The sequence below is a fragment of the Rhinatrema bivittatum genome, chromosome 2, assembly GCF_901001135.1.
Source record: "Rhinatrema bivittatum chromosome 2, aRhiBiv1.1, whole genome shotgun sequence".
NCBI classification, from domain to species: domain Eukaryota; kingdom Metazoa; phylum Chordata; class Amphibia; order Gymnophiona; family Rhinatrematidae; genus Rhinatrema; species Rhinatrema bivittatum.
Genome location: NC_042616.1, coordinates 38444550 through 38472072, shown reverse-complemented (window position 1 = coordinate 38472072; position 27523 = coordinate 38444550). Strand labels below are relative to the sequence as shown.

Below are 27523 nucleotides of genomic sequence, written 5' to 3'. Positions count from 1 at the left end.
GGTGACAGAGCTCAGTGTAAAGCTCCATTCACCTCTCCCTTCTGTTCTTACTGTAATCCTGTGCCCGCCCCCTGTGTGATGTCATCAAGCTGCGCCCAGCAGGAAGCGGAGCTATCGAGGGCTGGAGAAAGCGTGGTAAAATCCTTTCATTTGCAGATTAACTGGAAACCACCCCCAAATCTCAATTTCTGCTCTTCTCTCCCTCTCTTTCCGCCCCTGAACTGCTCTGCAAAAGGCTCCCAGCTCTTCAACCAGCCCGAGAAGGAGCCCCCAATTAATTTCTATTCCTGAAAGCAGCAAAAGCAGAGAGGAAAATGCCTGCAGGAGCTTCTGCTCAGGTAACAAATTGCCTCCAATTTTGTGAATGGAAGGAGGGGGATCAGGACTCCCACAAAGTGAGATTTTGTATCCCAGATTCTGTATGAAACTGGTTTTCATGCGTGTGTATGTGGCGAGGTAAAAATGTACTTTAGTATTTTGTAAAATGCATGTATGATTCCTGCACAGTTTATAAAATACATATATATTTGTGCAAGAACATACGATTGATACTGCGTAGCCTTCAGCATATATTCATGCATCTGTAGAAACTAAGTATATCAATGAATTGAGTGCATGTACTTGACTCCCCCATTTTAAATATATACATGTATATAATTTATGCAGGAAAATTAAATAGGATTTACGTGCATAAATTGGCTTTTACACGCGTAAGTCGGTGTATTTTAAAACATATGCATGTGAGTGAAATTGCCAGTTTTACCAATTAGCTCACCAGTTCACCCAGTCCTTCTACAGCTCATCGACATCCTCCTGGTTCTGAATCTTGAAATCTGAGTTTACCAGACCTCCCACTTGACCAATAGTAAACAGTATTATTAATTACACCAGATAATTAGCAGATGTAAAATTATGTGAGTGAATGCACACTTATACATGTGAATGCATCTATTAAAATTACAACTTGCATGTGTAAGTGTTGGCTATGGAATGCCCTATTCATGCCCCCTTTTTATATGTGTGTGTTTGTGTGTACATTGAACATTTTTAAAATACTGATTGTGCAAGCAGAGGCTACTTAAGTGCATATCTGCTAAATTTTAGGTGCATAATATTTTGAAAATTCACCTTAAAGTCTGGGATTCGGTGTTGTGTCATTATGAGTTATGCACACCCACAAAACTTTCCCCCTGCCCTGCTGAGCCCCAGCACTGGGAAGTCTCTTGATAGATGTGATGCAGAAGGTGCTGAGTGTGTTTCTGATCTGTGTTTCAGGTCCCAGTATTTTTTGAAGACATCGCTATCTATTTCTCCCAGGAGGAGTGGGAAGATTTGGAAGAATGGCAGAAGGAGCTTTACAAGGAGGTGATGAAGGAGAATTATCAGATTCTCATCTCACTGGGTAGGAAACAATTTTACATTTTTAAGATCCTTAGGATGTCTTGATAAAGATAGTTCTGATTGTGAGCTCTTCCTGCTGAGATTTTGTCAAAAAGCGTGAGAATGTAAGTGAGTGCTGCACTGATCACTTTGGAGCCAGTTTAAGCTGTGATGAAACAGGACATTGCCATGGAATTCACTAAACTGTGGATCCTAAGAACTGCAGTTTTGTAAACCTCAGATTGCTGTGGCTGGCAAAGAATGTGTAATCTGAGTTAGAACAAAAGTTGATCATTGCATCAGGCTGCACTCTCAAAAGGCCCAAGTGCTGCTGTTGAATCCACTTCCACCCTAGCGCCTTGTGTCCAAGGAAGCCCTGATGGCCTCTTTACCCCAATCTTGCCGGCACATGAAGATTCAGTAGCCAGAGTCCCAGCCATTACCCCACCCCATGGCTTCCAAATCTTGCTGTCCTAACCTTTTTCATTAACCCCACGCCCTCACTCCCCTGACCTTCTTCCCCAAGTTACCAGCCCTGGGTCCACAAGGGGCAGGAGCGATTTTTCCAAATTGGTGCCAACTGACCCAAGGCTCTCCTTTGGAGGCTAGGAAGGGGTTAATACCCAGAGCTAATGGCTGGGGCTCTGGTTACTGAATATTTATGTGTTGATCAGTTACAGAGGAGGAGGACAGGAGGGGACATTACATCAGGGCTTCTTTGGACACATGGGGGTGAAGGAGAGGGAGGTTTAATGTACTGGCCCTGAGTCTGGCAGTGCTCCCGGGGAGAGTAACTCTGCCTTTTGGGGTCTCACTAATCTTGTGTGTGTGTGAGAGAAAGGGGAGAGGTGATCAGTACTGGGGATGGGTGGGTGTGTGAAGAAGGGGTTCAGTGTGGGGGTGGATGGATGTGTGAGAGAGAGAGAGAGGGGCTTGGTGTATGAGTGTGAGAGGGAATCTGTGCTGCATAGAGAGAGGATGACTCCCCCCACCCCTCGAAAATTCTTCCCCATCCCGGATCTGCTCTTATAATCCCAGAAATCTGGGCTATGACCTTCTTCCTCCCCTCCCAGTTCTGGATCCTCCTTTCTTCTGGCACCAGATCCCTCTCTCCTCCTTTCCTCCGCTTGCCATTTACACTCCTCCTCTCTCATCTTTCCCTCTTTTCCCCCAATCTTTGATTTTTTTCTCTCTTCTCTAGGAATGTTAACTGTAAATGATTTGTTTCATTTTGTATTTTATTTCATATATTTGTTTTATTTCTTTAAAATGAAAGAAACAAACAATATGAAATTTAAAAAATATTTTCATTCAGAGTTTCATCTCCCTCCCTTTCCTCACTGTGGAGGTGTAAAGCAGGGATGAAGTTACAGCAGCCAGTGGAGAAGGAGGGTGGTCTCATGGTTGGAGCAGAGGCTGAGAAACAGGAAGCCGGGATTCAAATCCTCCTCCTCCTCCCCTCACTGCTGCTCCTTGTGACCTTGAGCAAGTCCCTTCTCCCTCCATTGCCTCAGGCCTGGCTTCACAAAGCTGCAATTATTTTTCAGGGATGTGTCCCACTGTCACAGGTGGGCATAACCGCAATAGAGGGCCCCTCCCTTCAAAACATATTGCGGATATATCGCCAGATTGTTTTGTATTGGCTTAAATTTCCACAAAGCAAAACAACGCAGCCGTACCCTTTACCATGCAAGGTTTGCCCAATGCATAGGGCTGCCATCGTCTTAAAGAGCCCACCACAACCAAAACAAAAAGTGGCCAAAAAGAATAAAAATTGTGTGGCAGTGAAAAATGACCCCTCCCCTCCTCACTCCGGGGCAACCAATTGAGAAGGCCTTGACCAAAAAAATGTAAACAGCTCATTGTGATTGCATGACAAAACCCTCCCCTCCCTCACCAAGTCAATACAGAGGTAATACATGGCACAGGTTTTCCCCCCACCCCCTTTCAATAAAAAAAATAGCTGAGAGCTCACACACCCCCCCATACCCCTTTGCCCGTCCTACCCTTGGCCATATGGCCTGTGTTCAGACCTTGCCCCAGTCATGTGACGAGGGAGATGCCATGTTGGAAAAAGGCGCCAACTGGGCCTGGGACTAGATTTTCATGGATTTTAGGTAATGAAGCATGGGGAGGGGGTTCAGGAGGGTGGAAGAGTCCTGGGGGGATACCCTAATTGAAACCAACAATTATTTTCTGAATTTGGGGGATCAAGGAAGGGGGAAGGGTGGACCATTAAACCCAACTCATTTCTTTTGTATAATTTGTGGATGTGGGTGGAGAAAGGGGTACAGGGGGATGAGCTGCCTGTCTATATTTTTATTGGGGGAAACCTATGCCATTATGGCATCTCTGTTGACGGGGTTGGGGGGGGGGAGGCCGTAGTCACGTGTTCATGGCGAGCTGTGCATAAACTTTCTTGGCTGTGACTGCCTCAGTTGGCAGCCCTGGAGGGAGGAAGAGGGTCGTGTTCGACCTCCGCACACTTTTTATTCTTTTTCGTGCTCTTTGTTTTTGTTAAGGTGGGCCCTTTAAATCTAACGCAGGAGCATTAGGCTCCACTTTAGGGTCTCGATGTTCTTGCTTTAGATTAATGTTTTCCCCAGAACTGCAGATAAAATAACACGGCTGACAAATTTCAAAGTCAGCAATATTATTGTATTTACATGAGATTACCTATGCAGGAGCTTCTCTGCATGGATCTGCAAAATTCATGCATGCAAATTCCATACAAAGCAGCTCATTGGAATGAGTGAGGGAATCTTGGCAATTTTAAGCAAAATATTTTGAATATTGTGCACCATCGCTGTGATGGTGCAATATACGCGGTTTATCTTGCATTCCCTGTACGTACCCAGATCAGTCCGGACTCCTGGCTTTTGCCTCCCTGCAAGCAGATGGAGACAGAGAGAGTTTCACTGACACTGTGCATAATCCAGTGTGCAACCTGCCGTCCCTCAGTATTACTCTGTCTCCAGCAGATGGTAGAGGTGCAATCCCTGCAGTCTGGAGTGAGAAAAAAAAGATTAAAAGCCAAGAAAATTTCTGGATCCTCCCAAGGTGTTGTGGGGGCCCGGTGGAGCCATCCCTTCTGGTTGTGAGGTGGATGAGCAGGGGATTGGAAACCTTTTTTGGCTCAGTCTTTTTTGCCGCTGGGGTTGGGGGGAGGACAACTGGTGGTGCTAGCTCCCCCCCCCCCCCCCCACCTCAGGAGAGCGCCCAGAGTCTGCTGCCCAGCTTCAGGGAGGTGTTTTCTTTAAAGTTTTAAGTTAAAAAAAAAAAAAAAAAGAAATGAAAAATCTCCCGTTTCGTTTTGTGGCTTGTTAGTCATGTGATGGGGCGGTTCCCAGGTGGCCCGGCAGGGGTTTGGCTTTCCTTTCCAGCGTCCTCGCAGCGGCGATTGAGTCGCGTGCAAGCCTTCCGGCGGGGGCTAAGCCACGCGGCAGCCGGTGTTTGGCATGTGGGGAAGCGCGTGCACGCTTAACGTAAAACGGCCTTTATTCCCGCTGCCTCTCCAGGGGAGAGGGTAGTTCGGGAACACCTGTGAGAGTGTCAGGCAGGCATCGGGTCACCACGGGGTCTTGGGGGGATGCCGATTCAGCTGTTGGCTCCTTCACGGTTCCCGTGGGAATAGCCGCCATTTTAGCTTCATTTGCAGCAGCAGCTGAGAATACGGGAGGAGGGGGAACCCTCCCCCCCCCCCCCCCACCACTGTCCCCAGCCAATAGGTGACCCACAGAGGCTTCCCCACAGGGATGAATTGTGGCCCCTGATTCCATATGTTCTTAAGGAGCTGGAAATCAAGGAACCGAGAGAAGAATCTGATTATGAAGAGGTGGACCTAGTCATGGAAGGCTTGAGAGGTTCGGCGAAGGCTTTCCCGTTTCATAAGTCTGTAAAGAAGCTTGTGCTCCAGGAGTGGAAGACTCCATACACCGGTTTGAAGGTCGGCAGAGCTATGGATAAGTTATATTCGTTACTGGAGGAAACGCTGGATTTGTTATGGTTACCAAAGTGGATGTCTCTGTGTCGGCTGTTACAAAGAAGACAACTATTTCTGTGGCTGGTTTTGCTGCGTTTAAGGATATGCAGGACAGGAAGTTAGAGGTCCATCTCAAAAAGATATTGGAGGTGTCTGCTTTAGTATTTGGGCTGTGGTGTGCAGCAGTTTTATGCTTTGGGCTGGTTTGCACTGGGTTCAGCAGTTACAGTCTAATAAGGCAATGTCCGAGTCCGAGGCCAAGCGGCTGAAAGCCGTGGTGGCCTATGGAGTAGATGCGTTATATGACCTCATCCGAACGTCCTCCAGGGCTATGATGTCTGTGGTCTCAGCCAAACGGCTCCTTTTGGTTGCGGAACTGATTGGCAGACGTTTGGTCTAAGTCTCATCTAGAGGCATTACCTTGTAAGGGGAAGCTGCTTTTTGGAAAGGGCTTAGAGGAGCTCGTGAAGCATCTAGGCAAGAATAAAGGACATAGGTTGCTGGAGGATAAACCGAAGGGCAGCAAAGGTTTCTTCCCCTTTGCGGCCTTGCTTTCAGATGACTTGGCGGTTTTGGCAGATTCGGGCTACGGGAGGAGCCCAGAGAGCAGGCACTGGGAGGCAGCAGTTCTGGAACCAGTCCTTTTGAGATGGTTCCGGCCAGTTCTCCTCCTCCCTTGTTCCCATCTGCTGGAGGGGGGAGGTAAAACCCAGGAGTCTGGACTGATCTGTGGTACTGCAGGAACGAAAATTAGCAGGCCAATTTTCCTATACGGTTTGTCCTGGGCTGGGTCACTAAAGTTTGGCAAAAAAGATAGAAATAGCCAGTGGTCTGGCACTTTTCTGATCTGCCATGCCACCTGCACTCCTGGAATAGGAACCTTTGCTCTAAAGGAAAGTATTGGTTTCTGTGTATCTTTATTTGTTCTCAAAGCGTAAAAAAATAAAAGAGAGAACAAGGAAACTGTGCAACATTGGGGTTGCAGAGCAGTTTGGGGAACTCATTGATGGGGATTTTCAGCAGCTTCTCTGTGGAGGAGGCTGGGTGTTGGCTCCGGGGCGCTGAGGGACTATTCCCCTGCTTGCTGTTGAGGTGCCGGTGGTGCCGCGGGTGTGGAGAGGAACAACGTGTGTGTGTGCGGCAAAAGCAGCATGGCGTTCTGTGCTCTGCGTCTAGCATGGCCGCACCAGTAGAACGAGTCTTGAGAGTGATGGGGTCTAGTGCTGAGGCTTTCATCGTCGGTGTGGAAATGGCGGCCATATTTGGTTCCCTAGCAGCATCGGCGGGACAGACAGGGGAATCCTCTCCTCCGCTATCGCCGGCGGTTCCCTGTCCCGTGGAAGTGCAGAGTGGCACTTGCACCGAGGAGGAGACTCTGGTTCTGGTTGAGGCCTTGTCCGGTTTTAATTTGCTTATGCGCAAAGCTTGTTTGGTGGAGTAGGCAATGGGGGACCCTGTCTTCCCCGCTTGGGGTGAGGAATCAGAAGGCTAATGCGGGCTAAACCTTCCAGGTGCGGTGCCTGTCCCCAGGTTTTACTATAATTTGAATTTTCTCTTACTTACCAGAACCTGACAGACAGGAAGAGATACACACATAGCCAATTTGGAAAAATGTATTCTGTAGCCAGCAAATACCTTAGTTCTTACAGAATCGATCTCCCTTAGTGTTTAATGGTTAAGGTTTATTGCCAGCTTTCCCTCTTCCTGGGGAGAGAATGCTACAAGTTGCAAGATATCCCTGTGCACCTCTCCAAAATACATCTTGCCAATAGGTTCCTTTTATGTGTGTGTGTGTGTGTACACATGATAGCCAGGTCACAGTCACTTGGCAAGCCTTTGTTACATCCCAATGTCCAGCCTCCACCTGTTCACACCAGTTCGTTATTGCTGAACATATGCTCCCTTCTTCCTTTGTTCTCTAGTTTTCTTTGATCTTCTGGAAAAAAACAGTTATATCCCTCTTTCCTGCGGGCACAGAATTCAAATCCTGCCCCCCCGCTGTGGCTATGTTATCTGAGATACTCTGGCTGATAGCTCAGGGCACGTTTTCCTCCAGGGCTGCTTAGTGTTCCATATGTTGATATTCATTTTTGTATACCTGTATGTTCTGTCCATCCATATCCTTCTTTCCAGTGAAACAGAGCTGGCCAGGCCCTGCTGCACAAGGAATAGTCCTTCTTTGGACTCCACAGCTGTGCATATTTCTACAGGGATGCTGGCTTTCGGCCCCAGTCTCCATGGATTCTCGGCCAGGCAAGAGGCTTGAGCTATTGAGAAGCTGTTCGGGCCTTCAATGATTTTTGGTGCCAGATGTTGAACGGATCCAAGCCTAAATGCGCCGAAGCTGCAGGCAGGCTTTACTTAGCTGTGTCGTAGGCTACGGCAGCGGTTCTTTTCCCGTGTGCATAGGCAAGTGCGTACATTCTGGCTGTGTGGTGGTTGCATGTGGGGGGACCTGGGCGCATAAGGACATGACCTAGACTTGAGCACATATATTCGCAGGTACTTGAGCGCGCATTTGCGAAGGTACTTGTGAGCGTAAGGCCGTGACCTAGACTAGAGTACGTATTTGCGTGGATACCTGTGCACATGAGACTTCAACCTAAAGTTCAGTGCATGTTTGCGCAGGTACTTGAGCGAGTATTGACCGCGACTTAGTCTTGAGCATGTATTTGCGCATGTCGGGAGGGCTGTGCATGTTCACCTTGGTGGCATTGGAGTGCGCGTAGGAAGCTGCCTAGAGCCAAATTTCAGGAGAGCTAGGTGCCGGGGACGAACAGGTCCAAGTGCCTTGCTAGCTGTGAGGCTTGCCCTCTGATAGTAATTCAGTCATCACTCTCTCTCCATTTGTGTCAGTGCTGTTTAAATGCTTAAAGCGATTTAACTATTACAACTTTTGCCCATGTTGAGACATCCCCCTCGGCTTATAGTAGCTCTGTAGGGGAGTGGAATGGGAGGCAAGGCAACTGTCAGTTCTCCTCCTCCCTTGTTCCCAAGGGCAGAAGCTTCTCCAAGAGAGAGAGGTTGGAGAGAGTAAGTTGAGCCTATGGGCTCTGGAATAGATCCATCCTCCTCCTCCTGAGTGAAATGTTTCCAGGGCTTGCAGACTTTTCTGTAGGGGCGCCCAGTGAAGGCGAAGCAACCTACTATATAGGGATTGCGTGTTCGGGCCTCCCATTTGTCAGTCACAGTGAGCAAATGCTCCAGGGAAGTTGTCCCTGGTAATGTTCAAGGGGATGTGATCATGAGATGTCAGAGGATTCCGATGGAAAATCGACTTTCTCACCTTTAGAAGAGGGAGAAATTACGTATGATTGAGAACCGCTTCGGATTCTGCCCAGATTTTTTCTTTTTTCACAGAGATGTCTTGCTGAGTTTGTTGGCTCAGTCCCTGAACATGCTTAGTATGGCCAGAGGTCAATTTTAAGTTAAGCTTCCAGTTTCTTTCCCCTCATATCCAATTCAAGAGATACTGGATTTAAAGAAGGTAAATGCGGCTCTCAAGGTTTCCCATTACTGTATGGAAACTGAGGTCTAACCTTGAGGTCGGTCATAGTAGTGGTACACAACAGAGAGTTCTTTGCATCTCTTAGTCTCTTGACAGAGGCCTATGTGCACATAGCCTCAGGACGGAGCACCAGAGATTCCTGAGGTTCATGGTCCTAAGGGCACGTTTTAAGTTTCGAGCCCTTCCCTTCGGCTGGCAGCAGCTCCACGTACCTTCATCAAGGTGATGGTGGTGGGGGCAGCCTCATGGCAAAAGGAAGGTGTGTTGATGCATCCGTATCTGGACAAATGGCTCATTTGTGCAAAATCAGAGGATCAGAATCTGTCGACAATCAGTACAAAAGGTACTGACGTGCTTGAAGTTTCTAGGATGGGTGGTGAACTTAGCAATGAGTCATTTAGTCCTTTTTCAAACGCTGGAGTATCTGGGAACTCAGTTGGACACGCTGGCAGAGAGAGTGTTTCTCACAGAGAGAGACTGCTGAAATTGCACAGTCAGATTGGGCTTCTGCTGGAGCTTTCAGTGCCAGGGTCTGGGACTATTTACAGGTCCTGGGTTCTATGGCATCGACAGTGGAATTAATGCATTGGGTGTTCTCACAAATGCGGCCTCTGCAGGGGGCTCTTCTCTCCTGCTGGAACCATTATTGGAAGAATTTCATCTTCCTCTTCTGTTAGAGGGGAAGCTAGGGACAGTCTTACGTGGTGGCTTACTCGCAACAGTCTCGAGCGTAGTGCAGAATTGGAGGTTCTGAATTGGGTAATTGTAGTCGCCACTGATGCAAAACTGTCCAAATGGAGAATGGTGTGGCAAGATCAATCGAGCAGAGCCAGTGTCAAAACAAGGAGCTTATGGCCTATCAGTCAGTCAGAGACAAAAACGGTTCATTTTGTGTTGTTGCCTTTCTGCCAAGGTTACACAGTTATCCAGTATGGATCCTATCGGACAATGCAATGACTGTGGCTTACGTCAAATGTCAAGGCAGAACCAAGAATCAGGCAGTGGCTCGAGAGGCCCGGGTGTTGATTTTCTGGGTAGAGCAGTACTTGGAGCAGCTGGCAGCATCTCACATCGCCGGAGTGCACAACATTCAGGCAGATTTTCTCAGAAAGTTAGACCCTGGGGAATTGGAGCTGTCTGAGGCAGTGATGTGTCTCATTCATGGAAGATGGGAGTATCCCGACCAAAGAGAATCCCAAGGTGTCATGGTTTTACAGCCACTGAGTAGAACACGGTATGGAAGGATCACAGCTCTGGTGCTGGTGTGGACTCAAGGTATTCTTCTTTGTCTTCCCTCCATGGCCTCTGGTGGACAAGAGATTACGGCAGATAGAGAAACATCCAGGCAACATGATCCTGGTAGCTCCAGAGTGGGCACATTGACATTGCTTCCCAGATCTAATCAATATGGCCAGACTTTGAGGTTCAGACATTGGTCGCTTCTTTTTTTTTCCACCAGGGTGCATTATTTTCGAGTCAGGTGGCTCACTTCTGGCTCGCGGCTTTGCTTCTGAGAGCAAATGACTGAGATAAGATATTCCGAAGCGGTTATTTCCACCTTATTGCAGGCTAGGCAACCTTCTACATCCTTGACATATGTGCGAATTTGGAGGATCTTCGGGTCCTGGTCCGCTGTTGATGGAGTGCAGCCTCAGCCTGTTCAGGCTGAGGCTGCACTCATATATTTTGGCTTTTCTACAGGGCGGTTCTGATCTCCGGGGTAAGGTGCAAGGGTGTCCTCTGTCCACACATCTGGACGTTATATGGTTCCTTCAAGGAGCTAAGAACTTGCGTCTTCAGGTGCGGAACATTTGTCCGTCTTGGAATCTGAATCTAGTCCTTAGAAGATTGTATGAGGCTCGATTTGAAGCACTAAATAGAGCTCGATTTGAACCACTAGAGAGAACTATGGTTAAGGACTTGACTCTTCAAGTGGTTTTCAGCCTGTAGAAGTTCGGAGCTCCAGGCACTATTGCCTTGAGATCCCTTCCTTCAGATGTCTGATTTGGGGGTATCTATGCATGGTGCCTTCTTTTCTGCCCGAGGTAGTCTCATTTTCCATCTTAGACAGTGGGGATTCCAGCTTTTCTGGATTTGGATTCATCTGTGCCTCACACGGGGGAGCTTAGGCTGTCAGATGGAAGGCATGCATTATTGAAGTATCTAAAAGTCACTTATGATTTCCGTAGATCGGATTAACTGTTTGTAGTAGAGCGGTCCAAAGAAGGGAAGTAAGGTGTCTAAGGCTATAGTTTGCGGCAGCTGAAGGAAACCATCGAGTCGACTTACACTTCTAAAGGGCACCCGCTGCCAAGGGGTTTAGGGGCGCACTTGATGCATTCTTAGGCAACTTCCTGGGCTGAGTCACAACAGGCATCTCCACATGAAATTTGCTGAGCAGCTACTAGGAACTTGTTGCACACTTTTGCTAGGCATTATCGCTTGGATGTCGGGGCTCTGGCTTCCATGTGCTTTGGTGAGAATGTTCTACGAGTTAAGGAGAGCGTAGGTACGTCCCAGAAGTCTGGATTGATCTAGGGTACAGGGAAAGAAAAATTGGTTCTTACCTGCTAATTTTCAGTCCTGTAGTACCATAGATCAGTACAGAAACCTGCCCATTTACCGTTGCTTTGGATATAGTGCAGAGTTGTTGAAGGTTTTTAATGTGACCACTTATGTTAAATTTGGAAAATGAGTTTTCCATTGTCTTTTTGGGCAACTTCACCTTCTTCCGGCTTGTTGGAGGGGAGGGAGTTTGCTTAGAAATTTATGGTGGTTGCTGTCATCTTGGCTTGGGTACAGGTCAATACTGAGGGACTGCAGGTGGCACACTGGGTTATGTACAGTGTCTGTGAAACTTTCTCTGTCTCCATCTGCTGGCAGGGAGGCAAAACCCAGGAGTCTGGACTGATCTGTGGTACTACAGGAACGAAAATTAGCAGGGAAGAACAAAATTTCCTTTATAGCCTTACCATAACTTATTAAATCTCCCAGTTAGATTGTAAGTCCTCTGGGGCAGGGACCTACTCACTGTACCTGAATAAAGGGAAATATTTCACTATTCATAACTGGAGACAGGCCAACTATATAAGCAAAGAGATTTTATGTGATATTTTTAAGATGTGAAGGGCCATGAAGCTGTTCCTCTTCAACTGAATGTTTTCTTATATTTATTCCCCGAAGATAGTGAAATACTTTATGCTGGAAAGTTTTGTAAGTCCTGAATTTAGGGGAATCCCCCTAGAGTGATTATGAGAAACCTAATGCTGTGTTCTTACCCCAGGATCAGACTCTCCGAGTGTCACCCCTGATATTATCTCCCACATTGAACGAGGGGAGGAGCCGTACATCAGGGATGAGCCTGGATCAGAGGAAAGAGGAACTGGGAGAAGCAGCTGCTCAGGTGAGTGCAGGAATGAGAGGGACCGGGGTAAAACTGCTGAGAGGAAGAGTGGAAGGAGCAGCTGGGAAGTGCAGAGACCCCTGCACCAGCTCCTCTGGAGAGCTCTTTTAAACACTCACAGGGTTTCTGTTACAGGCAGCAGTCACATAGGATGGAGCTTCCCTACCTCGATGTGATGTGGTAAGAACAGCCCCGTCTTAGTGTTTTCTACCCTTCATCCCACAGGCAGGAGGAGAGCAGCACTTCATGCCCCCTTTGCCACCTCCTCTGGCTTTGTTCTCTTCCGTTTGAATGTGCAGGGCCCCCCCCAGACTTGAAGCACAGACCTGCTCCGAGCATGCAAACATTAGAGTGAAGCCAGCAGAGGAGGGAGCAGACATGAAAAGAAGTGCCGCTCTCCTCCTGCTGGTGAGGGGGACATAAGAGGATAATTCCTTCCATCAGCACTGCCACCTCTCACTTTAGCACCACCAGTACTTCCCTTTCTTGGGTGGCCTGCTCCCCCCTGATACTGACTCTGGGAAGGCTGCACTCATTGTCACCCTATTGGCTCTTAAAGGAGCAGCACCCCTATCATAAATAAGTAAAAACATCCAGTTGCATATATATTTTTAGCCCTGGCTTTCACAAGGATTATGCCATGGGGTTAGGGTGTAGGAGACAGGATGCGGGGAAGGGAGCGAGAGAAGATCATTGGGGGGGGGGGGAGGTAGAGATTTGGAGGGAGCGGGAGCGAAAGAAGATCATGCAGGGGGAGTGGAGGAGAGAGAAAGGATCATGTGGGTGAGGATCCTGTGGAATTTGGATCTGTGCGCCATAACAATTTCACGCGTTAGAAAGTGTGCCAAGGAAGAGGAAATGATGTCATTGGGGCTGTCGGCTACCTAATTCGGGAGCTCCCCCTTTGTGCAGGCAGGCCTCAGCAATTCTGTATTTCCTCAACTCCCCAAATTTAACTTGCCAAGGCTTATTGATGTCCATTAAGCAAAAATCGATGGATGTCCGCCAGTTCTCTTATCAAAAAATGGAGTCCGACTGAGAGGCTGCTCAAACAAAGATGGCCGCGGCTGATAGCGCAGTTGATGAAGGAGGTATGGATGATGCTCTATGTCTCACTCAGAGTTACCAACGTGGGCAGAGTTCCTCAATTGGTTCTGCAATCTTACGTCAAGTCATCAAAAATTACAAGCAAGAGATGTTGGTCCTAATGGAGGAAATGAAGGAAAATATATCTGAATTGTGGAGAAGGCTGGATGAATCGGAGGTGAGGGTGGATTCCCAAGCGGAGGGCCTCTCCTGCTTGCACAATGAGCATAAGACTTTACAAATGTAATGCTCATCTATTCTTGAGAAGCTTGAGGACCTCGAGAACAGGTCTCGCCACAGTAACTTGCGCATAAGAGGGGGGGGGTAATGGAGACTTTGGGGTCCCTGAAGTGTGAATTGGTAGCGCTGTAAATTTCTCAGAGCATTCTGGCCTCTTCAACATCCACTGATTGATTCTCAACAGCTTGAAATCAAACTGGCGTGGGCCCATCATTCTCTGGGTAAGAGTGTGGAAAATAGACACCCCCATGATATAGTGGTCTGCTTCCTCAACTACGTGGTCAAAGAAAAAATATACAGTACAGCCTGCAAGCAGGCGCCGTGGAATTGGTGTGGCCACAATTATTTCTGTCTTTGCTGATCTCTCCCCAGTTACGCTGTGTGAGCGACAGGAGTTAAGGTCGGTTGCTGCCCAACTCCATAAGGAGAAGGCTCGCTACAGATGGCTTTATCGTTTTGGGCTTTGGTTCGTGCTTAAAAGCATTTCAACATTGAGTGAAAATGGTTGTGGAGGCAAGTGCGGCTTTACTGGATTCGGGCCTTGCAGCTGTACCTTTTTAGTGTCGCGAAATCAGGCCTCGACCTCGCATAAGGACGGCCCTCGTTGCTGGCAGTGAGTTGGAAAGGGCGGCAGGAGACTACAGAGGAATTCAGAGGGCTCTGCTGCCTCAAAAGAAGATACTTAAGGGACATTGAACATTTTTGGGTTTACATTCGGAGTATATCTTTTAATGTATCCCTAGTGGGGCAAGATAAGGAGGATTTACTAACCTGAGATGCTCTAAACTCCTTTTCAACAAAACTATTATCAGAATAATTTATTTTTCCATCACCTGTCCAATAACTAAGGCAGCTCCAGTCACTAAACTTATAAAATATCTCTCTCTTTGGCTTTCTAGGCGAATATCTTGCATCTTATTCTGTAACATACAGGTTCTTTCACTAAATAAAAAAAAAACAGTAATAGGAATAGAAAATAAGAAGAAACTTATGAACACAATGTTTCTTGTGTAGCAGATGTTCTGGTCTGATGGGGAAATTTGCTGTAGCTGATCGGGACCATGCACTCTTCCATCTTGTCTCCCGTTTCTTCTAGCGAGATCTCAGCATTAATTAGACATTCAGACTAATAAGCACATCTGCCTGATGCAGAGATGAAGAAGGAGAGGACAGGCAAAAAGGGTCAACAAAACATATTATATATATATATAATCTCCAAATAAGTAATGTATGCCTCTCTCTATATTTCTGTTAAGAGCCTCTCACATTCCTTAGGGCCATTCTGGTCTATTCAGCATAATTGTAACCCATCTCTCACAGTGAGCAGCGGTTATATGGTCTAACATCCATTCTACAGGACAGCGCTCTATAAAAGTACACAGAAGGGCTAACAGTTGTATGGCTCTGATACTATCAGGTAAAGAATCCCTAAAGAGCGTCTTTGAAAGAAAGGAGCCCTCATCAAGGTACAGTTTCTGTAAAAACTCTATGAAAGCCATTAAAGGGGGCAGATCTCCCTCCTTATCACTTTGACAAATTACAGATCTCGCTTTTGTGCAGGCAGAGCTGGAAGTACATAGGAAATTCACTAAATTCAGTTCATCTGCAGTAAAATTCAGCTTATTTTCCCACATTCTTAACTCTTTGTGACCAGATTTTGAATTTCTGCATGACTATGGGTCTCAAATGCACATGGACACTGAGCACAATTTCCTGGATCTGAAGCAGAGTTCACAGCACACAGCATTTCTTCAACTTGGTGCTGTGAGTCAGTCACACCCTTCTTGAGTGTATCCTGACAATTAAAACGATGGCAGCAGACAGACAAAAGCATCAAACTTGCCTTCAACAGTCCCTGACACCTTCTGACTTATACCAGGAGAGGCAGGTAACTATTTCCAAGGTCAAGTCAGAGCTCTGTCAGATCAGCTGTCTCTGGCTCAATAACTGTGCCGCAGCATTCAATTTTTCATGACTGGTCCAGCCAGACACAGGATCAGAAACCTGGTCAGTGGGAACATTGCTAGACTTACACGTGATCCAAGTATTGATAGCAAAAAGGACACGTATTGGGAAGCTAAGAAAAATGGCATATTTTATTCTCAGAACTTATAGGCCTTATTTCAAATCATTACACTAGTAATATTAGTGATTCTCTGCCCCACTAATTTCTGTCGTGGTACAGAGTTCTTCACATAAACTAAATAACTGATTAAAATAATTTCCTACACTTTATTATGGGCTGAGGGGTCATGCCAGGCTCTCTCTGATGATGCGAGGACTGACATACTGCTCTCTTCAGAGAAGTCTTGCTACAGGTAAATGACTTTACAGTGGCAATTCTAGGGAAATGCATAAAACATGAAACTGAAAACATTAACCATATAATTAATTACATAATTCTTTTCTAATCATAAGGAGGTCAGTATTAAAAAAAAAAAAAAGCCTGTAATGGCTAAGTTATCTGGTCAAAGTTAGCCAGATAAGTTATCCTGGATATTCAGCGAGCTAAACATATCACTGAATATCCTGAATAAAGTTATTTGACTACCTTTGGCTTGAAAACCTGTGCCTTGGGGAGGAAATGACGTCGAGGCTGTCTGTTGTCTAATCTGAGAGCTCTCACTTCGTGCAGGCAAATTGTACTGAAATCTCAGGCATCCGTGATTTTGTATTCCTTCCACCCCTCTAATCTTATTGTGGAAGATTTGCTGATGTCCACCAAGCAAAAATCTGTAGTTTTTCGGCATTTCTTCTATCAGAAAACTGACTTAAGCCGTGAGACTGTTCCTACAAAAATGGCAGCGGCCAATGGCGCAGATGTGGATAGCGGCTCGGAAGGTAACACATGTAATTCAGAATCTGGTTTACCTCCCCGTTCAGAGATTCACCACTGGTTTGGAGACCTGCGCCAAGACCTTAAAACCTACAAACAGGAAATGATGGATCTGTTGGGAGAAATGAAAGAAGATATTACCGAATTAGGGAGGAGGGTGGATGATGCAGATATTCAGGTAGAAGTGCAGGCCAAAGATCTTTCCTGACTTCGCAAGGATCACCATATCCTACAAATGGACTTTGCTTTACTCTCCGAGAAGTTGGAAGATATCGAAAATCGTACCCAAAGCTGTAATTTACACTTTCAGGGGTGCCAGATATCCCAGAGTAACAGGACTGTGACGCTGTTGTGGTACAGATCTGCTGGAGTATCCTGGCCTCCTCGCAGCCTGCTGCTACCCCCTCCACCCTCAAAATCAAATTGAAATGGGCCCATCGTTCCTTGGGCCAGAGGCTGGATAACAAACGGCTCAATATTGTAGTGTGTTTTCAGTGCTTTGCGGTGAAGGATAAAATTTATAACCTGGCTCATAAGCAAGCAACATGGACCCAGAATGGTCATGAACTATCCATCTTTGCAGACACTTCACTGACGACACTTCGGAAACAGCAAGAGTTTCGCCCAGTCACAGCCCTTCTTCGCAAGGATAACATTCGGTATAAGTGGCTTTATCCCCTTGTGATATGGTTTTTCATTCAAGGTCGTTTCTCATCGTGTCAAAACTGTTGCGGAGGCGAGTGCGGTTTTCCAGGAGATAGGCCTTCTGGCACTACCTGTTGCTCCAGGGAGCCAGACATGGACTTGAAACAAGGAAGACTTCAGCCGGTTGCAACGCATTTGGCAAGGGAAGGAGCCGACTCTGGAGAAGCTCCGAAGGCAATACGACATCAAAGGACACTACATAAGGACATTAGCAATAATACAAATGACTATGCCAGCAAACATGGCAGGGGGTAGAGGATAGGATATTCAGCATTGCAGTTCTCCACACTTACCTTTCCTTTCCAGATGAGCTTTTTCTGTGCTATCGTTTTGAGATTTGCCATTAGGCATTTAGGTTTTGTTTTCTCAATTTCCAATAGTGATTTTTAAAATATTATCCTTAAATGTAAAAGGATTTAATTCTGGCCGGAAACAGCGCCTCTTTTTTGATGATTTGTGCCGTCTCCATGCCATGATCGTCATGGTGCAGGAGACCCGATATGACCATTTAATGCATTCCAGTGAGTTTCCTTCACGGTACTGGGTAGTGCGCTCAAAAGCAGCTAAATATACGGGAGTGGGCATCCTTAATCATAAGGATTTTATATTTGAGTTCCAAGGCTGCTATCAAGATCCTGCAGGCAGATTTTTAATCTTGAGAATTAAAGTGGAGAAAGTATTATATACTCTGGTCTCCATCTATGCTCCAAACTCGCAAGAAGTTCCCTTTTTTTCGAACTTTAAGTGATATGATCGAGGAAAGATTTGTAGGGTCCTTAATTATTGGGGAAGACTTTAATGTCACTTTTAAACCCAACTTTAGATAATGTCTCAGGTATCTCTTGATTCACAGGGTGGTCGGGGTAGCCTGAAGCGTCTTATCTGTCAAGCTAACTTGGTGGGTGTCTGGCGTTCTCATTTCCCAAGATCTTGAAACTACACCTTTTATTCTTGCCCCCACAAATCCTACTCCAGGATTGAGCTAATTCCAGCAGACTCAGATTTAATTAATAGGGTTACCTTAACTGATATTGATCCAATAAATGGTCGGATCATGCTCCTGCATGGCTCGCAGTGCATTTTTACAATTATGGTAAAGGTCAGATAGACTGGAAATTAAATGATAGTCTGCTTACTGATGAGGATTTTCTGGGGCTAATTCGGAATCACATTCAGTCTTATCTTGCCACTAATGAAACTCCTGATGTGTCCCTGGTAACAGGTTGGGACTGCTTAAAAGTAGTTTTGCGCGGTCATTTCATAGCTAGAGCAACTTAGGAGTAAAAACGAAAAAAGCAAGAATGGAAAGAGTTGGTTAATCGGATTTCCTTGCTGGAACAATCTCATAAGAGTTTGCTCTCATCTCAAGAGTATCAAGGGTTACAAAATTGTAGGTTGCGGCTGGCTGAGACGGATGCTGCATTGGTAGCTCATAATGTGGAAATAGTAAAGTAGAAACATTTTGAGGGCGACAATAAAGCGGTCAAAATATTGGCTAACAAATTGAGAGGGCAACGAAGTCAGAATAATGTGGTGAAAATTAAAGATGAACAAGGGAATATTTTTACCATGAATCAAGATATCAGACGGTGTTTCTTGCACTTCTATTCAGGGCTTTATAGTGCCAACTCTTCTATAACTCCAGAGGCCATTGATGCCTACTTGGCTGAGCTTTCTCTGACAGGATTGACTGAAAAGCAGCGTGTATGTCTGGATTAGGAGATAACTCAGCTGGAAGTTCTGTAAGCCATCAAGAAACTTAAGCCTGGTAAAATTCCAGGTCTTGATGGTTGCACGGCATGATTTTACCATGAATTTGTAGACCAGTTTGTCTCGCTGTTAACGAAAATGTTTAATGCCCTTAGAGGAGGTGATGCTCTCTTTCACTATTCTAATATTGCAGGCATTATGATACTAGTCAAACTGGGTCGGGATCCAGCACTATGCGGGTCTTATGGACTGATATCATTATTAAACTTGGATTTAAAAATGCTTGCCAAGATTCTGGCAGATAGATTTAATACTGTATTGCCTACCGTTCTTCATCCTGATCAGTTGGGATTTGTTATGGGCCGAATGGCTTCCGATAATGTTCGTAAGATTATGGCCATTATTTGGTGGGAGTGTAAACAGCAAGATCCATTTATTTTACTTACCATAGATGCTGAAAAAGCATTTGATTTAGTTCATTGGCTTTTTCTCTTTAGAACCTTAGAGAAAATGCAGTTCGGACCCTTTTTCTTATAAGCTTTATGATCATCCCAAAGCTCGCATTAAATTAAATGGGGTATACTTGGATTTGTTTGAAGTGGCCAGAGGCACGAGACAGGGTTGTCCCTTGTCCCCACTGCTTTTTGCAGTCTTTTTGGACCCTTTGACTACGAGGCGTAGCACTAACCCTATGATCTATGGAGTTGCTGAGGGGGCTTTCACATCCAAGATGTCCTTGTTTGCGGGTGATGTATTATTTACAAACTCTAACCCTGTGGAATCCTTAGGAGATGGCTAAATTGAGTGCAGTCAATGGGTTTACTATCAATTGGGAGAAAGCAGAGATTTTAAATTTTACCCCTCCGGCCGCTCAAGTAAAATTATTACAATCTCAGTTTTCCTTTAAATGGGCAGATAGTCAAATAAAATATCTGGGAGTACAAATTGGAAATGCACAAGACCTATTTCGATGAAATTATCCCCCTTTGTTGACTTGAATATTTAAAGATTTGGAAGAGTGGGACAGATACTATATATATAATAAAGACGAATGTACTACCAAGAATCAGTTATCTTTTGCAAACTATCCCCATTGCAGTTCCTAATTCAGTATTAAAATGATGGCAGAGGACATGTCTTCATTTCATATGGAAAGGGAAGCCACCCTAGGGTTGCTAAACGCTTTCTTTTTCAATCTAAGAACCAGGGTGGCTTAGGAGTTCCCAGTCTAGTTTTTGGTATCATGTGGCATCCCACCTTAGGGCGATCCTAGAGTGGCATAAAACTGAGCCAGTTAAGCCTTGGGTTACCTTGGATTAGGCGATTATTGGGAGGATGCCTTTGCAGGCAGTGGTCTAGCAAGCAAAGAAAACTTGGAGACCCTTTGAACCCGATTCCCAACTCGGTACTGCAGACGCTTCAGGTTCGGCAGGCCTGGAGGAGCCTATTAACCGGGCAGCGGGACTTTTATTTAAGTTCCTTTTTTGTTTAATAATGTTGCTTTTATCCCAGGCCTTACAGCTTCTCTGTTTAAACTGTGGAAACAGAAAGGGATTTATTGCATCGAACACATTTGGGGGGGGGGTAAATGATACTTTTAAGCTTCCCAGAACTTCAACGGCTTTATGAACTTCCAGATAATGAAGCATTTTCATATTTGGCATTATTTATCTGACATCTCAGTCAAAGGAAGCATGGCTCAGGGAGTATCCTTGTTTGAATCAGGGCATAGAAATGTGGATAAAATAGGGAAAATATTGTCGAAATGTGTTATACTTTTCGAAGAAGGATTGTCCTTATTCAAACCGAGCTATATTAGGGCCTGGGAACAGGACCTGGGGTTCACATGGTCTGAAGAGGATTGGAGGAAGATTTTCGTGGCCATTGGGAAAGAGGCTCGTTGCAGCCAACTTGATAGAAAATGGATTCAAGGTGCTTTTCCATTGGTATTAGGCCCCTGTCCGGTTACATCGTTTTTCCTCGATCGCTTCTGATAAATGTTGGAAGGGTTGGGGGGAGTCTGGATTCCTTTTTTCATTTGGGGTGGGATTGCCCTCATATTCAAGCTTTATTGGCAAGCAGTGCCTAATTGTCTGCAAGAACTCCCGGGTCTAACTTTTTACATTGCTTCCTTTACCAGCGTTATTGGATGTTCCCATCTCGGACGGGGATATATTTCAGCATAAACTGGTGCCACAAGATTTAATAGAGGCACGCTGTGCTATAGCTAGATATTGGAGATCTCCTCACGTTCCCTCCAGAGTTTATTTCCTCGTGTGAATTATTTCTTTCGCATGAATCACACTTTAGCAAAATGTAATAGTCTGGTCAGCCTCCGTTCGCTGGCTGGAATCTAGCTTATTAGACGGGGGGGGGGGGGGGATCCTGGGGACGGGGGGCATTCTCTCTGAAGAATTGACTTGTTTGTTAATAATCGCAGCATCCTAGGTACCTCTTCCTTATTATGGATAAGATATCAGGCGTTCTGGGGAGATCCTTGGCATAGTATATATGAAGTTTTGCTGTTCTTGTTCTTTGATGGGTGGGTGCGGTGGGTCGGGAGGGGTTATTTATTAATCTTTATCCTGCTTATTAAAGACAGCTCTCGAGTCATGTTGCTTCTCGTTCATGTGCATTGTACTAATTCTTCTGTATACAGACCTGGTTCAATGTATGGCTGTTTTCCCTTTGTCTTTAATAAAAATTGTCAAATTAAAAAAAAAAAAAAAGAAAACCTAAGCCTTTTAACCGGCTATATTAACAGGAATGTATTCAAAAGAACAAAGCCAGTTAAGAGGCGATGGCCTAAAAACAAATGTGGTGCCAGGGCCTGGCAGCCTGATTCCCTGACCCCCACTAATGAAAAAACTCCTGCCAGGCCGAGCCACCACAACCCTCCAAACACCTCCAAGTATTATCTAAGATTAAAAGTCTGATGGTTCAGTGCTGGCCTCCCCTGTTAAGATAACAAATGAATGCCCCTTCCTCCCACCCAGTACTTTTGATCGTTGCTCCAGCAGGCATCTAGCTGAACCCTGCCCATGTTGGGTTGATTGTTAGGTTACCTTTCAACATGTTTTTCTTTTAGAATGTATGCAGATAATGAATTACATGGTTAATGTTTTCAGTTTCTTATTTTATGATTTTATACATTTCTTTAGAATTCCCCCCTGTAATTCTTGTCTCCAGTCCTTGTCGCTCTCTCCTTTGCCCCTGCTCTTTAGCTGTTATGTTCCCTCCTGTGCTGGGTTAACTCTTGTGCGTCCCAGGCTCACTCCTCCATCTCAGCTCTCTCTGTAAGAAATTTTGAATGGAAGTATTGAGGCTTCTACCATTAGCAGAATTCAAAACCAGGGGATCCTGCCGTGATAAAAACCCCCCACTTCCACTCTATCTCCTACCCTTCCTGCCTTGAGACAAAAAGTTTACTTTCAGAGGTGTGTTCGAATCTACCACAGAAATTTATTCATCAATAATTCATGCAGCACTTCATGCAAAATAAACCAGTCAGTTTATTGTAAAAATATTTTCTTTATTTCAGATAAAGAAAGGCATGAATAAAAATCTCTAAATGACTAAGAAACACTTTTATGTTCAAATCTTAACTTTACCAGAGTATATCCTACAATCAATGTCACAGCCATTAATAAGGAAATTGAAATTATTAATATCAGATAAATGTCTATCAATGTCATCTTTTAGAAATCAATGCATTTCTAATACATCTGCCAATCTAGAAACAATAGCAATTTAAAGGTTCTCATACACTTGAATAAATGATTATATTTACCAATTATCTGAAGCAACCCGCTCAGTGTCTCTCTGTAATCACGTGCAAAGAAAATCAAAGTAGCACCCCCCTTTCCCTCCGACTGCCTCTAGTTTTATACCCTTAAAACTCTTTGATTCCTTTGATCCAGGGTAACTGTTTCTTTTCCATCAATACATCTATCTTTTAGCCTTTGAAGAACTTCTTTTCTAAAAAACCTTGACTGAGGTTCAATTAATTTTTCATATCAGAACATTAAAATTTAGGATTTATTCTTACCCTGTTTAAAGCTTTGCCCATATTCGATTTTTAATTGGATGCCAAATTAACAATCTTTTAGTCTTTATTTAGCTTTCTTTGTAGTTCTAAGAGAAAATCTTTTTCACTCCCTTCTGTCACAAGATTCACGCTTGATTGACTGACCACCTGTTTTTAGGATGCTCAATGTCATAAAATGCAGGTGCTTTCTTACTTGAGATAAGAGAAAAGTGGTAAACAACTTTCTCAAGGTCTGAAAGAGGGGTAGAGGTGGGTGCTGTGTGCTGGAGTTTTTTCAGCACAAGCCTTGACTAAAGCCATGGTTTTTAAAATAAAGGCTTTTGGGTATTAATGCTAACACGTCTCTTTATGGCTAATTGATTACTGACTTCACTAAATATAAGTAATCATCAATAAAGCACAAAATATTAAGATATTTTCTGACATCTCACTGCAGATCACTGGGAAATTTCACGCTGTCCTCACTGGGACAAAGTCTGCAGCTGCTTTTTATCCTTGGAACTTGCACCAAGTGCAGGCATTTTTAAAATGGAGAATAATGTATGAAGACTTTGAATGAGAGGGCAAATTATTTGGGCACAATTTAGATGAAGAATATGTTAGAGCTGTTTATTATTATTTTGAATTGTGTGTGTGTGTTTTAATCTTTGTATTTCAATGTTTTTTATTGTGATCCGCAGTGATCCATATTTGATTGGAATTTAGTGGAATAACCTTACATAAATAAGAAATTGCAGTCTAGGCGCAATCTTTGTCTTCCCCTAATCTAAAAATACCTCCGGGAACGCTTCCTCTCAATGCCGATAAAAGTACGCTCATATCTTTAGACACATTGAGGGAGAGTAATTTACAGAAAGTCAGTTTATGTCTAAATTGTCTTTGCTGGGTAAATGGCTTTGAAAATTGTCCTCCTCGATCACCAGCAACAGAAAATATTTCTGTATCCTATCCCTTTATTTCTCACTAAGCTTGCAAAACTTTCACAGTGTGGCCTCTTCAGGAGAATAGCAACAGCACAAGAAAAACCAAATGTATTACTGAACTCATTAAACTGTCCTCTTCCTACAGTAATGCTCAGTGTTTACTTTTGTATCTAGAAAATGACGCTCCCAGATACGATAACACAGACACACATCACTGGGAACTCAGTGAGAATTCAGAGAACAAGAGGTTATCAGAAGGAGATGCAGAGGATACTTCTTCCTGTTCTGGCTGGGGGAAAAAGTGCAGGAGTCAATCCATCAAAGAAAAGCAAAAGTCTGCTCTGAGTGCCAGAAATATCACACACCCAGTGGAAGAGCAGAGAAAGCTGACAACAGAAGAAAGATGTGTATGTGATGTATGTGGGATACTCATCAGACATCTTGTGGCTCTGAAATCAGAGCAGAGATCTCACACTGAAGAGAGACCATCTCCATCTGCAGACTGTGGGAAAACCTTCAGTCAGAAGGGAGAACTACACGTACATCAGAAACCATGCCCAGGAGAGACACCTTTTACATGTTCTGAGTGTGGCAGAGGTTTCAGTAGTACGCAAGATCTAATGCAGCACCAGAAAATCAACAAAGGAGAGCGACTGTGTACAAGTGCAGAGCATTCAAAAATATTTATTACTAAAGCAAGACCCATAAAGTACAAGAAAAGTTTCACAGAAGAGAGAACAGTTTCATATACAGATGATGATGAAAGCTTCAATCAGAAAGAAAACTTCACAAGAGACCCAAAATGCGGGGAAGTAGACAGACAGAATTCAAGTAAGGAATGCAATAAAAACATCTGTGAGAGGAAAGTGTTTTCAAGTAATACAAAAACCCATACTGGTGAGATGATATTCTTTTCTACACAATTGGAAAAACACTTCAGCAGGATGGCAGACCTCTCAAAACATCAGAACAGCCACGAAGGAGACAAACAATTAAAATGTACTGAGTTTTGTAAAAGCTTTAGTCAGAAAGAACAGCTGCCAAGCTACCAAGGAATCCACACTGGAGAGAAATTGTTAGCATGTGCTGAGTGTGGTAAAAGCTTTAGACGCAAGCAAGCTCTCTCAATCCATCAGAGAATCCACACAGGTGTAAAACCATTTATATGTACTGAGTGTGGTAAAAGCTTCAATCAGAAGGGAAACCTTACACTGCATAAGAAATTGCACACAGGAGAGAAACCGTTTATATGTGCTGACTGTGGTAAGTGCTTTAGTCACAAGCATGCTCTCGCAATCCACCAGAGAACACACACTGGAGAGAAACCCTTCAATTGTGTTGTGTGTGGTAAAAGCTTTAGAAGTAAGCAAACTCTCACAATCCACCAGAGACTCCATACAGGAGTAAAACCATTTAAATGTACCAAGTGTGGCAAAAGTTTTAATCAGAAGGGAAACCTCACTCTGCACCAGCGATTGCACACAGGAGAGACACCTTTTACATGTACTGACTGTGGTAAGTGCTTTAGTGAAAAGCGTGCTCATGCAATTCACCAGAGAACCCACACTGGAGAGAAACCCTTTGTGTGTGTTGTGTGTGGTAAAAGCTTTAGATGCAAGCAAGCTGTTACAATACACCAGAGAATCCACACAAGAATGAAACAATTTATATGTACTGAGTGTGGCAAATGCTTTAACAATAAGGGAAACCTGACACTGCACCAAAACATCCACAGAGGAGAGAAACAATTATCATGTACTGAGTGTGGTAAAGGTTTTAGTACTAAGCAATCTTGCACAATCCACCAGCGAACCCACACTGGAGAAAAACCCTTTACTTGTGGCGAGTGTGGTAAAAGCTTCAGTTATAAATATAGTCTTACAATTCACCAGAGAAAACACAAAGGGGTGAAACCATTTATATGTAGTGAGTGTGGTAAATGCTTCAGTCATAACCGACCTCTCACAGTACACCAGAGAATTCATAAAGGATTGAAACCATTTATATGTATTGAATGTGGGAAAAGCTTCATTCAGAAGGCACATCTCACACTCCATCAGAGAATTCACACAGGAGAGAAACCATATAGATGTACTGATTGTGGAAAATGTTTTGGTCATAAGCAAGGTCTTACATTCCATCAGAGATCCCATACTGGAGAGAAACCATTCACATGTGCTGTGTGTGGTAAAAGCTTTAGAGGCAAGCAAGCTCTCACTATTCACCAGAGAATCCATAAAGGAGTGAGACCATTTATATGTGCTGAGTGTGGGAAAAGCTTTAATCAGAAGGGAAACCTCACACGGCACCAGAGCTTTCACACAGGAGAAAAATCATTTATATGTACTGATTGTGGTAAAAGCTTTGGTCATAAAGAAGCTCTCAAAAAGCACCAGAGAACACACAGTGGAGAGAAACCCTACACTTGTCTTGAGTGTGGTAAAAGCTTTAGACGCAAGCAAGCTCTCAAAATCCACCAGAGAATCCACACAGGTGTGAAACCATTCGTATGTACCGAGTGTGGGAAAACATTTAATCAGAAGGGAAACCTCACAGTGCACGAGAGATTGCACACAGGAGAGAAACCATTTACATGTATTGATTGTGGTAAAAGCTTTAGATGCAAGCAAGCTCTCAGAATCCACCAGAAAATCCATAAGGAATGAAACCATTGATATGTACTGATTGTGGCAAAAGCTTTAATCAGAAAGGAAACCTCACAATCTACCAGAGAACCCACACTAGAGGAAAACCTTTTATTTGGGCCGTGTGTGGTAAAAGCTTCAGTTATAAATATAGTTTCACCTTTCAAAAGATAATCCACAAAGGAGTGAGACCATTTATATTTACTAAGTGTGGTAAAAGCTTTATTCAGAAGAGCGACCTCACATTGCACCAGAGATTTCACACAGGGCATAAACCATGTGCATGTACTTATTGTGGTAAAAATTTCAGTTACAAGCATGCTCTCACAATCTACTAGAGACCACACACTGGAGAGAAACCCTTTATATGTGCCATAGGTGGTATAAGCTTCAGTCATAAGTATAATCTCACCATCTACCAGAGAACACAAAGGAGTAAAACCCTTTATATGTACTAAGTGTGATAAAAGCTTTATTCAGAAGGCCCACCTTACAAAGCACCAGAGATTCCACACAGGAGAGAAACTACATGTACTGATTCTAGAAAAAACTTCAGTCATAAGCAAGCTCTCACACTCCACACTGAACTACAACCAGAGAAAACATAAGGAAGTTAAACCACGCCCGATGTACTGAGTGCGGTAAAAGCTTCAGTTACAAAAATATTTCTCACCTTCCACCAGAGAATAGACAAAAAGAGTTAAACCATATCTATGTACTGACTATGGTAAAAGTTATATTTGGACAGATTATTTTACAAAGCACTGCAGAACCCACATTGGAGAGAAACACAAAAGAGTGAAACCATTAACATGTTGAGGATGGTAAAACCTTCAGTCATAAGCAACATCTCACCTTCCACCATGGAGTCCCCAGAGGAGCGAAACCACTTCTAGGTATTGATTGTGGTAAAACTTTCAGACATAAGCAAGAGAATCCACACTGCACGAAACTATTATAGAAACATAGAAATGACGGCAGAAGAAGACCAAACGGCCCATCCAGTCTGCCCAGCAAGCTACGCACTTTATCCATTTTTTTTTCCTTTTTCTCTCTC

The 27523-nt window shown here is 44.3% G+C and overlaps 2 protein-coding genes across 3 annotated transcripts in view; both read left to right on the top strand.

The window, feature by feature from the left end:
- LOC115083857 (zinc finger protein 271-like) overlaps positions 1-27523 on the top strand; it is a 634158-nt gene that overhangs the window by 526464 nt on the left and 80171 nt on the right. The window lies entirely within an intron of this gene.
- On the top strand, positions 23-27510 carry LOC115083863 (zinc finger protein 665-like). The gene is made up of 4 exons (XM_029587910.1): positions 23-338; positions 1276-1402; positions 12154-12273; positions 23996-27510. The coding sequence occupies exons 1-4, from the start codon at positions 315-317 to the stop codon at positions 26485-26487; spliced, it is 2763 nt and encodes a 920-aa protein (XP_029443770.1). The 5' UTR covers positions 23-314; the 3' UTR covers positions 26488-27510.